The 15,959-nt window shown below is 36.4% G+C and overlaps 1 protein-coding gene across 1 annotated transcript; it reads right to left on the bottom strand.

Moving 5' to 3' along the window:
* Window positions 1-4,652: 4,652 nt before the first annotated feature.
* LOC131992189 (tripartite motif-containing protein 16-like) lies at window positions 4,653-6,490 on the bottom strand. Its single transcript, XM_059357674.1, has one exon. The coding sequence runs from the start codon at window positions 6,488-6,490 to the stop codon at window positions 5,165-5,167; it is 1,326 nt and encodes a 441-aa protein (XP_059213657.1). The 3' UTR covers window positions 4,653-5,164.
* Between the last annotated feature and the right edge of the window lie 9,469 nt (window positions 6,491-15,959).

Below are 15,959 nucleotides of genomic sequence, written 5' to 3'. Positions count from 1 at the left end.
TAGTCCAACTGCAACAACAGTGTACCTGCAGACACTGAGCTACTTCGCCATTTTTCTTTTTCTTTTTCCTTTTGAAGATTGTAGCAGACTCAATTTTAAGACTACATTAAAATCACTGGAAAGTTAAGACTTTTGTGGACTCAATGAGCCCACTTTTATTCATGTGTGATGATGCAGCAATGATTGTTTGGAGTGAAGGGATCGTAAGTATCTTTGAGGACAGTATTCAGTGGACAGCATTTTGGATCACGTCTAATTAATGTTTGGATCCATTCAAAATCATTCTGACTGTCATCAGGTCTGTTTTAGATCTTTTCTTGCATGTACGTGTAATATTAATTCATGTCTGCCTGTGTTGAATACATTTTTTATCCTTTGAAGGGCTCTCTTCCATTTAGGGCATTATGATTTAAATAACAATAATCCATTTTTTGGAGAGTGAAACTTTTCAGTTTAATTTTCTCTCTGTGTTACACACACACACACACACACACACTCACTCACACACTCACACACACTCACACACACACACACACACACACACACACATACACACACATATCCTCTCTCATTACCATCGTTATCATTGCAGGTCCTTGGTTCCAGTTCTTTATTTTGAAGTGTGTGTCTGTGTTCCTCGCTCTATCTCTTTCCTGCTTTCACTGCCAGGTTCTGATTTTTTCTGGGGAGTGTGTGGTCCTATCTGTGTGAGCACGTTCCCGTCTTTGTGTGTGTTCCTCTCTCTCTCTCTCTCTCTCTCTCTGTATTCGGCCCTCACCTCGAGGCGAGTCGATCCTCTTACAGTAATACCATTGCCTAATCTCAGAGGCGTATCAGAGGGAGCTCAGAGCGCTCAGCACTAATAGGTTCACACAAATGGGATCTAGTCAAAAACCTCCCAATCCTCCTGCCACTGTAAATATGGAGAGCATTATCTAAGTCCGCCCGGAGGCCTCCGATGTGGAACTGATGCAGATTTGACAGAGAGACTGAGAGATAGCAGCCAAAAAAAAGGTGATTTAACATGCTGTTAGCAGTGTTACAGCAGTAATTTTATTGGTTGCGGGGATGAATCAAATAAAATTTTAACTTTTAAAACCCTGATGGAGTCTCATGTCATTCATGAAAGATTGCTTTAAGGAGCAGAAACCATTCAATGTGGATATGAAAATGTGTAAGGGGCTTCTAAGCTTTTTTTTTTTTTTACTCCATATTCCCCTAAAGGCCCATAAAAACTCTTTCAAAAACCAAGCAGCAACCTTTGGGCCTGAAAAGTAAAGTTAATGTGGAAGTGCCTTAAACCTGCATTCTTTCCTGCTCCACTGGTTGTAAAAGAAATCTGATTGTATAGAAGACTATGAGAAAATGACTCTACTTTTTACTTGATTCATTACTTCAGTAAATATTTGACTCATGGGTTTATGGTCTCAGTCATTAGTTTTAAGTCTGTTTTCAATACTGAATAATGTTTATTTTGTAAATTATGATCCCATTTAGTGTAAAAAAAGACGATAATGTTTATGGGCACGGCTACCTAAGTTGGGAATTCATAGTGTCCTCAGGTCCTCAGTCAGATCCTCCCACATTTCCTTCCCAGGTCCACCCTCTTGTCCAAACAAGCCAAAACACACACACTGCCAACAACAGACACAGTTAGAGACCAGAGTGATTCTCTGAACCTGGTCCCCATTCTGTCCCCCTGACTTACTTTATTTACTGAATTTGCGGGTGTTAATATTTAGTTTTTATGATTATACTGGTTCGGCCCACTTGATAACTAAAATTAACTGACACCCCTGTTTTGAATTAAATAAAACCTCAAAATGCATTTTGGAACCATAAATTAGAATAAACAGGTATTTTAGTTTTTAAAACTGTATTGTATGGTAGACAACAAACGTTTGTATGTCCTTACATTTTCATTGAATAAAATCAAATTAATATAAAACTTGTATCCACTTTAACCTAACATCTTTTTTTCTAAAATAAAATACAAAAACTATCTATGAATCTATGAAACTGCAGTATTGAAATAGGTCCCCATGTTTGTTTTCAACCCTGTCACACCATACCATTTACCCCCAATAATAATTGTTTTATGAATAAACAACAGTAAACTATAGATTAAAACATAACAATAGTGTTGCATAATATAGAAATTTCATAATGTCCAAAATGCCTGTAGCTGCTATTTCCTTAGCGAAATCTGGAGTTATGGCTTTTTTTCCCTTTTTTTTTAAACTCACATTTCAATGTAAATGTGTCAAATAACAGAGTTAGACTCCATTGACTTTAACCATGTTATCTTATTTTTAAAAATGTATTAATGTTTTTATGAGAACAAATGTGAAGTAATCTTTTGTCTAGCTGTATGTACATTTTACAGGACATTCAGAGAATATTACAGGATGATAAAATTATATTTATGCATATTTTTAAGGAAATATGAAGGCCGACAGTTGATAGTTCTCATGATCTGCTCTGGCGGTAAAATGATAGAAAAACATTCTGCTTAGAATAAGTGATCTTAGACAAGGGGCACCCGAGGGCCCCTAATTATTAGGGTTGTACAATATTTAAATGACTTTTCAAATCATATTCACACAGGGTCCAAGTTGGCCGTGGCGGGGACAGAAGAAATACATAAAAAATAACATGGATTTCATGCCAGAAGTGGAAAAATGTATTATCTGAAAGGTTTAACTAGTTTAAAAATAACTTTTTTACAAAAACGGTATGACCCAAAGGCCCCTATCTCAGAGAAATCACCCACTAGCTCATGAACACAGTGGAGAATTCAGTAGCTACAGTAAAGAGACAAATATTCCCATAAGGAGTTGGTGGAGACATCGGAGGTACACAGAAAAGACTCAGAATAAATCATATTGTTGCTCCATAACTTTTGGTGTGTAAGTAAGCAACCTTGTGTTGCAAAGTAGAAAGCAATGTTGTGTTCACAACTTATATATTTACTGACCCAGTGGTCCAAAAAATCTTTTTGCCGGATAAATAAATACTAATTAAGGATCTTCGTCATCAAAGCAGCTAAAGTAAGTCTTTATGCCAGTTTAACTAAATATAACAAGTGTCGGTGCTTTCATTTTGACTCTGTTTTTACAGTATACAGTTGTCTCTGTGTTTCCTTGACACGTCAATGATGAAGCTGAGAGTAGGACATGCATTAAAGCTGCTACAGACTTTTCAGTACACTATGGGTTGTCTCTTTAAAATCCCACCCATCCTATTACACTGTGAGCACTCCCAGAGAATAACTAATGATCTGAAACAGGAAAAAATGATAAAATACATACACATCTGATACTTTATTTAAGGAGAATTATTTTTTTGAAGTATTGAACAGCCCTTAAACTGCACAGTCAGGTGGAGGATATAAGAGTGATGTTTCAGTGCCATGTGAGCTGCTGTCTTCTGTTCCTGCTCTGAACTCCGCACTGGTTTTCCACTGGAGTCCCAGACTCATCAGAGCAGAGCTGACAGAGACAGACACAGTCCTGCAGCGACACCCAGAGGCTCCAAACACACTCACACTGTGGGAGACCTGCTGTCATACACTGGGAGTGATATTTACCAGGGACAGAGAGAGTGCAAGAAAACTTTGTTGTAATGTGTACATTGAATTATATTTTATTGTCTGAATGAGTTTAAAACTGTAAGTGCAGATATTTTCATAAGCACCTCACTGCTGAAGACTTATTATGATTTTTTTTCAACTCTTTTTATTGATTTTCCTCATTTTGAACATGAAAACATATCAATCACTACAGACACCATACACATTTACAAGTACACGTTTACATAAAAAGGTAATTTAAGTTGTATTAATTTATCTATCTCAAACTAAAAAGTAGAGAGGAATAGGAGATAAAAATGAATACATGAAAAATAAAAAAATAAAAAATAGAATAATAATTGAAAAAAAGATTATACCTATATATATATCTACCCAAACATGTATACACTCTTCAAAAGTAAAAAATAATTAATAATAATAATAATAATAATAATAATAATAATAATAATAATAATAATAATAATTTTTAATGAGAGAGAGAGATAGATTTTATGTGTTCTGGTTAAAATAATCAATAAATGGTTGCCAAATTCTATAGAACTTTGTTTTTCCTGATTTTTCAGTAAGAATCTGATTTTCTCCAGCTCTAAACGTCTCATAACATCTGTCATAAGATTTGAATAAGTTGTGGCTGCCTTTTGTTTCCAATTAAGTAATATCAATCTTCTTACAAGTAGGCTGACAAACAAAACCATACTATGTTCCATGTTGCTTTTCATCATGCTTGAATCAATAATTCCTAGAACCGCCACTAATGGATCTACGTTAAAAGGTCTACGTGAGATAGAAAGACATATGATTTTAAATTGAATTGCACTAATGCCTGAATGACTCAAACCGTTATTTTTAAATGGTTGATACGTTTATTTATTTTACAAATATCAGTATTCGGTATCTCTGTCAATTTGAGCTGACTCAAACTTTTCTAATATATCATTGTTTTTAATCATCATGTCGTTTTTATTCTTTAAATCTTAATGTTACCTGATGCAATGAACAAATGAAGGTGTTGTCAAGGATGAGCTGCTTTGTTTTTCACTCTTTTCAGATCTTTATTTTTTCAAGTACAACAGTCCAATATACACTACATTTCATGCTTTTCAGACTTTATTGATGATTTTTTTTGTTCACAAACACTCAGTTAATCCTGATATAAGACTGGTTCATGCTTTTTACCTACATTTTCACTTCATCCACTAAATCATTCTGTTAAAACCAGCAAGTCATCATTGTGCGGCAAACTTCAACCAGTATCAAAACAGATGAAGATGAATATGATGTAGGTTTTATACATATTAGTTAAAATTTTAAATAGAGATGTAACTAACAATTATTTGATTAACCTGACAGTTGCATTTGATGGATATTATATAACACTCTGCTGTGGCTTCATACATTAGACAGAAAATAATTTCAATATACTGGATTGCAAGAAGTCTATGTAAAATAAAAATGCTTCTTAAGGCAACTAAAACTTACTAAAACACTATCAACAGTGAATCAAAGCCAGAGGACAGAGAAAAAAAATGTTTAAATGCAAAATAGAACATCACCCATTCACCCAATTTCTGTCTAAATGAGTTGAGCTGTGGAATTTTGACCAACAAATAGTCCGGCATAGAGAGGCTGAGTGAACGTGGTCTGGACTCTGTGGAGGAGGGTCATGGCTTCAGAGACGCTGTAGAAGGACAGAATACCTGCGCTGTGATCCAGGTACACTCCCAATGTGGAGGATTGAGAACCTGGGATCGGAGTTTTGATGTTGTTATGTCTGAAATAGTAACGATTTCTCAAGAAATATAGAGCCCAAGACTTGTCATTGGTCCCAAATACACTCTCATATGCTGCTCTTCTCACTTGTGGGTATGTGAGTGCTACTGAAAGATAACGCCCACTAAACTCCACCTCCCAGTAACATCTTCCCGTCAAACTCTCTCTGCTCAGAACCTGAAGATTGCAGATGTCTTTGTAAATACATGGATCACAATATTGAAACTGCAGTGACATTGCCAACTGTGAAAATCCAGAAACACCCATCACTCTTGCTTTTCTGTTCCCATTAGATAATGAGAGCTTTGTGTCTGCTGTATTTGGATCAAGTGTGATTTGACGTGAATATTGTAAGAATCTAGCTCTGGTTTTTGGCTTGAGAGTGAGATTTGACAGTGAGAGCTGGTTCTGCAGAAGCAGGGTGCGGTCCTCTGTATTTGAAAGTTCATCAGCCGAGCGGTTGACAGCCTCCACCTCCTGCTGAAGCAGCTTCACATCTTTCTCTCTGTTCTTTTGTTGACTCACCCCGACCTCTTTCTGCCTCTCAGTCATTTCTGCTGCAGCTGAAACTGTGTCGTGACCTTTATGTTCATCCATTAAACAAAGATAACAGATACACTGTTGATCAGTGCGGCAGAAAATCTTCATCTCCTCATTGTGACGAGTGCAGATGTTCTCATGAAGCTTGTTGGAGGGATCGACCAGCTTGTGTTTTTTAAAGGCAGGGGAGTCATAGTGAGGCTTGAGGTGTTGCTCACAGTAAGAGACCAGACACTGCAGACAGGACTTGACAGCTTTCAGCTTTCTCCCAGTGCAGACATCACATCCCACATCTTTAGGTCCAGCATAGCAGTGATCCGCTGGAGCTGGTTGGAGTCCAGTCTTCTTCACTTCCTCCACTAAGTCTGCCAACATGGTGTTTTTCACCAGGACAGGCCTCGATCCAAAGGTCTGTCTGCACAGAGGACAGCTGGAAGATTCCTTCTGATCCTCTTTGTCCCAGTAAACTTGAATACAGTTCATACAGTAGCTGTGTCCACAGGGAATGGTCACTGGATCCATCAGTAAATCCAGACAGATCGGACAGCAGGCTTTCTTTTGGTCCATCTTAATTCTTCGCTGCGCCATTTCTCCTCTCACACAGTGAATGCCAAACAGTTTCACTTTGTCATACAGGAAATAAGCTGGGAACTGATCCAAACCAAAGATGAATTCAGATTTTCACTTCTCCTTTCACTCACTGATATATATTGAATGAGGCTTGATGCTTGCAGATCACAGCATGTTGGTTACACCCATCCATAAAACTTGTAGATCTATTCCAGGTTGAGGATGCAGGAGACATGTGGGCTGAATGGGAGTGGCTGTACTCGAGAGCAGTAAGAGGAAGGAGGGGTAATTAGGTTTCGATACGTTTCAGGAAGAGGAGTGGTTAAAGCGAGTCATTGTCTTTTGTACATGACATGTTTGAGACATCAGACTGGATGAGTTCCACCTTAAAATATATGCAACTCACAACATATGACAACCCTGACCAGGTAAAAAGTCAGTTTTAGGCTGATGTGTTGATCTAGTCCTCTCACCTGTCAGTACAAGGGGTTTGGGTTGGGTTTTACATGGGTTTGTTTGAGAGACCTATGATTATACACAATTAAATGTAATGTAGAAAAACACAGACAATGTTGGTGTTAGTGATTTGGCTTTGAAGCATTTAAATCCTTCAAGGTTTATTACCACATCAGAGTGTTCTTCTATCTTAATATGACGTATTAAGAGTGGACCAGTTGCTCATTTTCACTGGTAAAACAAGTGATATGTAGCAGAGTGCATGTTATACAATTCTACAATGTCATTTAGCAGACACTTTTATCCAAAGCGACGTACAAATGAGAGTTAATACAACACAAGCAAGGATGAGATCAAGAAACATAGCAAGAGTAAGTGCCGTGGGTTAAGTTTGAGTCCCTTATGATGCAAGTGCTTTTAGGTCATCCTCCTGGGCTGGTTGGAGACCAGACGTGCTGCTGCCTTCTGGATCATCTGCAGAGGTTTGGTGGTGCATACTGGAAGACCTGCCAGTAGAGAGTTGCAGTAGCCTAAGTGTGATATCACAAGGGCCTGAGCCAGGAGTTGTGTCGATTGCTTGGTCAGGTAGTGTTCGATTTTCCTGATGTTGTCTGATACTTTTGTACTTTTCCTTCAGTAAGTTTTGAATGTAGGACTTTTTACTTGTAGTGGAGTAAATCTGTATTAGTTATTTTTAAGGGATATGAATACTTTTCCCACCACTGCTTCAATCCCCCACAAACGCATCCCAACAGTGCATCTTGATGTATAAACATCATTGATTCTGCGTGCATTATCAGCAGACATAAGGTGAAAGAACATGGAATAGTTGACTTTGTTTTTGTCCCAAACTTCAGCATGGCAGCCAGTCAGGAACGGAGCAAATGAAAAGGCTTTGTTCCTATATATGTCTCCACTTCTGCTGCTTTACGCTTCAGTTTGGTTGCTTTCATGCCCCTTTTCCACCACCAGGTGTCCTCCTTGGCTTAGTTTTTTCTTGGTGACAGTGACAGTAGTACACAGCAGATATTTTGACTTGTCATATTAGGAAAGGTGCAGGTGTAATAAAAACATTAGGGCTCCATTCTATTCAAGAATATCAATAAGCCATGACAGTGAGTCAGTGAGTCAGCATATACAGTACCCAAAAACTAAAGCAGCAAAATGGAATTCAGCCATAGTTATTGTATTATATACACCTTTGTGTATCCCTGTTACGACCCCTACAATTTTGAAGTACTTTTACTTTACTTGAGTATTTCCACATAAGTAATTTTTTACTTCTACTTCACTACATTTTAGAGGCAAATATTGTACTTTTTACTACTACATTTAGCTGACAGCTTTAGTTACTTTTCAGGTCGAGATTTGACATAAAAAAACATGATCAATTTTAAGTGAATACGCATGTTTATCAATTAAACCACACAAAGCATATTTAATAGGTAAAATGAGCCCTACATTGACAACAGTAAAAACACTGCATACATAAATGCATCAAAAATAATCCAATAATATGTTAAGAATGTACATTGTAAAAAATGTTTTCAAAACTTCACCACAAAAATTACAGTGAGCGTATGTAAATGTAAATATCAGCAAAAACTGTAATTTTTCGTGAATAATCCCATTACTTTTAGGATAATTGTGTCATCATTGTATTTCTCCATTAATTTTATATGAAAATTTTATATTTTTACAGCAAAACTGTGTGTTTTCTACAGTTCATGACAGTAAAATTTAAAGTTTTATGGTATTCTTTGATTTACAGTAATTAAAAGTATCTACTACATTGATGTACAATGTTTAATTCCACGACCTATTCCTGATGCAATTTGACAGTTTTACTGCAATTTTTACAAACGTTTTTTACAGTGTATACAACAATTTTAGTTGGTCCATTCTGCATAACGAGTACTTTTACTTTTGATTCTTTAAGTACATTTTGATGCTGATGCTTTTGTAATTTTACTTCAGTAAGTTTTGAATGCAGGACTTTTACTTGTAGTGGAGCAACAGCTGTTCAGGCCTCTTTAAATCCTGTTACAATGTTTGTTACATTACTTAGTTTTTGCAAGACAGTATCACTCTCAGTCTAGTGTTCACCTGTTGTATTTTGGATGATTACTTAAAATATAAAGATTATATGTGGTCCATAAAAATAATAAGATTGTGAATGAAGAATGTAAAGTGTTTCATGAGAACTGAAATACATCAGACAAAAAACATCAAGACCCTTTTATATTTCATCAATCACTTAAATTTAAATGGAGGAAAAAGAAGAACTCAAAAAGGACACACAAAGACACCATACTCATTTACAAGTACACGTTTACATAAAAAGGTAATTTAAGTTGTATTAACTTATCTATCTCAAAATCAAAAGTAGAGAGGAATAGGAGATAAAAATGAGTAAATAAAAATTAAAAATTAAAAAATAGAATAATAATTACAAAAAAGATTATGTACCCAAACATGTATACACTCTTCAAAAGTAAAAAATAAATTATTATTATTATTATTATTAATAATAATAATAATAATAATATATTTATTTTTTTAAAGCAGAGACAGGAATAAAAAAATAAAAAAATAAAATAAAAGTTATTTCCTTCTATTAAGAGCATGTCTATAACTTGCCCTCAAACTATGTGTTCTGGTTAAAATAATCAATAAATGGTTGCCAAATTCTATAGAACTTTGTTTTTCCTGATGTTTCAGTAAGAATCTGATTTTCTCCAGCTCTAAACGTCTCATAACATCTGTCATAAGATTTGAATAAGTTGTGGCTGCCTTTTGTTTCCAATTAAGTAATATCAATCTTCTTACAAGTAGGCTGACAAACAAAACCATACTATGTTCCATGTTGCTTTTCATCATGCTTGAATCAATAATTCCTAGAACCGCCACTAATGGATCTACGTTAAAAGGTCTACGTGAGATAGAAAGACATATGATTTTAAATTGAATTGCACTAATGCCTGAATGACTCAAACCGTTATTTTTAAATGGTTGATACGTTTATTTATTTAACAAATATCAGTATTCGGTGTCTCTGTCAATTTTAGCTGACTCAAACTTTTCTAATATATCATTGTTTTTTAATCATCATGTACTTTTTATTCTTTAAATCTTCATGTTACCTGATGCAATGAACTAATGAAAGTGTTGTCAAGGATGAGCTGCTTTGTTTTGTACTCTTTTCAGATCTTTATTTTTTCAAGTACAACAGTGCAATATACACTACATTTCATGCTTTTCAGACTTTATTGATGATTTTTTTTGTTCACAAACTCAGTTAATCCTGATATAAGACTGGTTCATGCTTTTTATCTACATTTTCACTTCATCCACCAAATCATTCTGTTAAAACCAGCATGTCATCATTGTGCAGCAAATTTCAACCAGTATCAGCACAGATGAAGATGAATATGATGTAAGTGTTATACATATTATTTAACTTTTTAAATAGAGTTGTAACTAACAATTATTTGATTAACCTGACAGTTGCATTTGATGGATGTTATATAATACTCTACTGTGGTTTCATACATTAGACGGAAAATCATTTCAATATACTGGATTGCAAGAACTCTATGTAAAATAAAAATGCTTCTTAAGGCAACTAAAACTTACTAAAACACTATCAACAGTGAATCAAAGCCAGAGGACAGAGAAAAAATATTAAATGCAAAATAGAACATCACCCATTCACCCAATTTCTGTCTAAATGAGTTGAGCTGTGGAATTTTGACCAACAAATAGTCCGGCATAGAGAGGCTGAGTTTTTGGCTTGAGAGTGAGATTTGACAGTGAGAGCTGGTTGTGCAGAAGCAGGGTGTGGTCCTCTGTATTTGAAAGTTCATCAGCCGAACGGTTGGCTGCCTCCACCTCCTGCTGAAGCAGCTTCACATCTTTCTCTCTGTTCTTTTGTCGACTCACCCCGACCTCTTTCTGCCTCTCAGTCCGTTCTGCTTCAGCTGAAACTGTGTTGTGACCTTTATGTTCATCCATTAAACAAAGATAACAGATACACTGTTGATCAGTGTGGCAGAAAATCTTCATCTCCTCATTGTGACGAGTGCAGATGTTCTCATGAAGCTTGTTGGAGGGATCGACCAGCTTGTGTTTTTTAAAGGCAGGGGAGTCATAGTGAGGCTGGAGGTGTTGCTCACAGTAAGAGACCAGACACTGCAGACAGGACATGACAGCTTTCAGCTTTCTCACAGTGCAGACATCACACCCCACATCTTTAGGTCCAGCATAGCTGGATAGCTAGTGATCAGTTGAAGCAGCTTGGAGTCCAGTCCTCCTCACTTCCTCCACTAAGTTTGCCAATATGTTGTTTATCACCAGGACAGGCCTCGATCCAAAGGGCTGCATGCACAGAGGACATCTGGAAAATTCCTTCTGATCCTCTTTGTCCCAGTAAACTTGAATACAGTTCATACAGTAGCTGTGTCCACAGGGAATGGTCACTGGATCCTTCAGTAGATCCAGACAGATCATACAGCAGGCTTTCTCTTGGTTCATCCTAATTCCTTGCTGCGCCATTTCTCCTCTCACACAGTGAATGCCAAACTGTTTCACTTTGTCATACAAGAAATAAGCTGGGAACTGATCCAAACCAAAGATGAATTCAGACTTTCACTTCTCCTTTCACTCACTGATATATATTGAATGAGGCTTGATGCTTGCAGATCACAGCATGTTGGTTACACCCATCCATAAAACTTGTAGATCTATTCCGGGTTGAGGATGCAGGAGACATGTGGGCTGAATGGGAGTGGCTGTACTCGAGAGCAGTAAGAGGAAGGAGGGGTAATAAGGCTTCGGTACGTTTCAGGAAGAGGAGTGGTTAAAGCGAGTCATTGTCTTTTGTACATGACATGTTTGAGACATCAGACTGGATGAGTTCCACCTTAAAATATATGCAACTCACAACATATGACAACCCTGATCAGGTAAAAAGTCAGTTTTAGGTTGATGTGTTGATCTAGTCCTCTCACCTGTCAGTACAAGGGGTTTGGGTTGGGTTTTACATGGGTTTGTTTGAGAGACCTATGATTATACACAATTAAATGTAATGTAGAAAAACACAGACAATGTTGGTGTTAGTGATTTGGCTTTGAAGCATTTAAATCCTTCAAGGTTTATTACCACATCAGAGTGTTCTTCTATCTTAATATGACGTATTAAGAGTGGACCAGTTGCTCATTTTCACTGGTAAAACAAGTGATATGTAGCAGAGTGCATGTTATACAATTCTACACTGTCATTTAGAAGACACTTTTATCCAAAGCGACATACAAATGAGAGTTAATACAACACAAGCAAGGATGAGATCAAGAAACATAGCAAGAGTAAGTGCCGTGGGTTAAGTTTGAGTCCATTAGGATGCAAGTGCTTTTAGGTCATCCTCCTGGGCTGGTTGGAGACCAGACGTGCTGCTGCCTTCTGGATCATCTGCAGAGGTTTGGTGGTGCATACTGGAAGACCTGCCAGTAGAGAGTTGCAGTAGCCTAAGTGTGATATCACAAGGGCCTGAACCAGGAGTTGTGTCGATTGCTTGGTCAGGTAGTGTTGGATTTTCCTGATGTTGTCTGATACTTTTGTACTTTTCCTTCAGTAAGTTTTGAATGTAGGACTTTTTACTTGTAGTGGAGTAAATCTGTATTAGTTATTTTTAAGGGATATGAATACTTTTCCCACCACTGCTTCAATCCCCCACAAACGCATCCCAACAGTGCATCTTGATGTATAAACATCATTGATTCTGCGTGTATTATCAGCAGACATAAGGTGAAAGAACATGGAATAGTTGACTTTGTTTTTGTCCCAAACTTCAGCATGGCAGCCAGTCAGGAACGGAGCAAATGAAAAGGCTTTGTTCCTATATATGTCTCCACTTCTGCTGCTTTACGCTTCAGTTTGGTTGCTTTCATGCCCCTTTTCCACCACCAGGTGTCCTCCTTGGCTTAGTTTTTTCTTGGTGACAGTGACAGTAGTACACAGCAGATATTTTGACTTGTCATATTAGGAAAGGTGCAGGTGTAATAAAAACATTAGGGCTCCATTCTATTCAAGAATATCAATAAGCCATGACAGTGAGTCAGTGAGTCAGCATATGCAGTACCCTAAAACTAAAGCAGCAAAATGGAATTCAGCCATAGTTATTGTATTATATACACCTTTGTGTATCCCTATTACGACCCCTACAATTTTGAAGTACTTTTACTTTACTTGAGTATTTCCACATATGTAATTTTTTACTTCTACTTCACTACATTTAAGAGGCAAATATTGTACTTTTTACTACTACATTTAGCTGACAGCTTTAGTTACTTTTCAGGTCGAGATTTGACATAAAAAAAACATGATCAATTTTAAGTGAATACGCATGTTTATCAATTAAACCACACAAAGTATATTTAATAGGTAAAATGAGCCCTACATTGACAACAGTAAAAACACTGCATACATAAATGCATCAAAAATAATCCAATAATATGTTAAGAATGTACATTGTAAAAAAATGTTTTCAAAACTTCACCACAACAATTACAGTGAGCGTATGTAAATGTAAATATCAGCAAAAACTGTAATTTATACTGAATAATCCCATTACTTTTAGGGTAATTGTGTCATCATTGTACTTCTCCATTAATTTTACATGAACATTTTATATTTTTACAGCAAAACTGTGTGTTTTCTGCAGTTTATGACAGTAAAATGTAAAGTTTTATGGTATTCTTTGATTTGCAGTAATTAAAAGTATCTACTACATTGATGTACAATGTTTAATTCCACGACTTATTTCTGATGCAATTTGACAGTTTTACTGCAATTTCTACAAACGTTTTTTTTCAGTGTATACAACAATTTTAGTTGGTCCATTCTGCATAACGAGTACTTTTACTTTTGATACTTTAAGTACATTTTGATGCTGATACTTTTGTAATTTTACTTCAGTAAGTTTTGAATGCAGGACTTTTACTTGTAGTGGAGCAACAGCTGTTCAGGCCTCTTTAAATCCTGTTACAACGTTTGTTACATTACTTACTCTCAGTCTGGTGTTCACCTGTTGTATTTTGGACTATTACTTAAAATATAAAGATTATATGTGGTCCATAAAAATAATAAGATTGTGAATGAAGAATTTAAAGTGTTTCATGAGAACTGAAATACATCAGACAAAAAACATCAAGACCCTTTTATATTTCATCAATCACTTAAATTTAAATGGAGGAAAAAGAAGAACTCAAAAAGGAATTTCCCATCAATCTAAAACTATAATCAATCAAATCAACTATAGAGAATTTTTCTTGAAACAAAAAAAGAAGCTCCAGGAATTGATGGCATTCCAGGAGAACATTTAGGTTGAGCATAAATCCTCCATAAATTAATTATGTGATACCTATGTACCTGTAATATCAAAGCCAGGTAGAGATTGTGATATGCCATCTGACTTCAGATCCATTGGTTCAATACATTGTTAAACTATTAACTGTATTATGTGGTTACAAAACTAAAATATTAGTGAAAATTTCCTTCATTTTCATCTTTGTCAACTTTTTTTCACACAGGAACACGTCAGTAAATATGTTTATTAAAACTGGGATGTTACACGACTATGTGAGTCGATTGCCTTCAGAAAGTTCAGCACTTCACTCAAGCCAATATTCAAAACACCTGGAGCTGCAAGAGTTAATAATCTTATTGGTGCTGAGATGAATAATAAAAGGAAATAAAGGCAACATTTATTGTGACCTCTTTGAATCTCGCCCTGAACAAATACCCCATTACAAAACAACTAAAACTAATAACTAAACTAAAAATATATGTTTTTTAAACAAAAAAAAAACCTCGCTCCTAAAACTAATTAAAACTGGATTTTAAAAACAAAAATCCACAACAAAACTAAAACTAATGAAAAATCCAAAACTTTTACAACCTTGGCTTGGGAGGTAACAGTGAGTCAGTGTGGCATTCAATCTGTAGCTTTAATTTACAGCTGAAACCAGAAGTAACACATAGCATTTAATAAGAACTGAGATTCTGCATCTAAGAGACAGTTGCAATGGTTCCCAGAGCATTTAGTCTGTTCCCAGCAGAGATAACTCGCTCAGGTGTCACAGGTGGGAAGCCGAAGTGAGCCAGGGGAACGGGAATCCAGGCTAGACTAAGAGCAGCTCGCAGCCTGCTGCACAGCGTCTTACTGTTCAACATCCCTTCCTTTGCCCCCAATATGGACATGACACAGCGGATTATGAACATCCGTATGGATAGCTGCATTATGGTGATACAGAGACCAGGTTGCATGTAAAGCTCTCCGACCTAGCTTAGTCTTGGAGCTAACAGGCGACTTCATCTACCGTGCAGACCACACACCTGTGTCTCCACTCTGGAGCTAGACTCAGTCTCTTGAATGCAGAATATTAGTTCAGTAGGTCTTAATTTTAGCTTGAAAAGTTCCCTATACTGCCTCCACTTGTTTTCCCGGTGCGTGTATTTACTAAGCATTACGGTAAGAACGTGTTAGACCAGCCATAAAAAAAGCAAACATGTCGCTTTCAAAATAAGAGCATGTGGATGTGTTAACAGAGTCCACCACAGAATTTACAAGAAGAGTGTCAAGATATGATGCCTTAAATAAAACATAGAAGAACCCTTATTCTCCTTTACAATAATGTATTAAAATATTCAATGATTAAGATGGAATAGTGGCATTAGATTGTGTGAGAGGCCATTAAATTTAGGCTTTTAGGGCAAAAATGTTCTCGAGGGGAGCATGCAAACGGACCCCCTACTTTGTTCAGGTCACTCCATCAAAGTCTCAGGAAATCCTGTGGGAAACACTGGTTCTAAGGATCACTTTTTATACTTTCTAAATTGCTTATTGATATTTACACGCTAACACCATCCAGGGGACAAATAACCCTTTACCCTCGGTGCTGAAAAAAAATCCTAGAGTAAACACTGTGATCACATACAAACAATGATTCACCACAATAACAAAAGAACACTCATG

This window comes from Centropristis striata, chromosome 19 (genome assembly GCF_030273125.1).
Source record: "Centropristis striata isolate RG_2023a ecotype Rhode Island chromosome 19, C.striata_1.0, whole genome shotgun sequence".
NCBI lineage: Eukaryota > Metazoa > Chordata > Actinopteri > Perciformes > Serranidae > Centropristis > Centropristis striata.
This window is presented reverse-complemented; position numbering and strand designations above follow the sequence as displayed.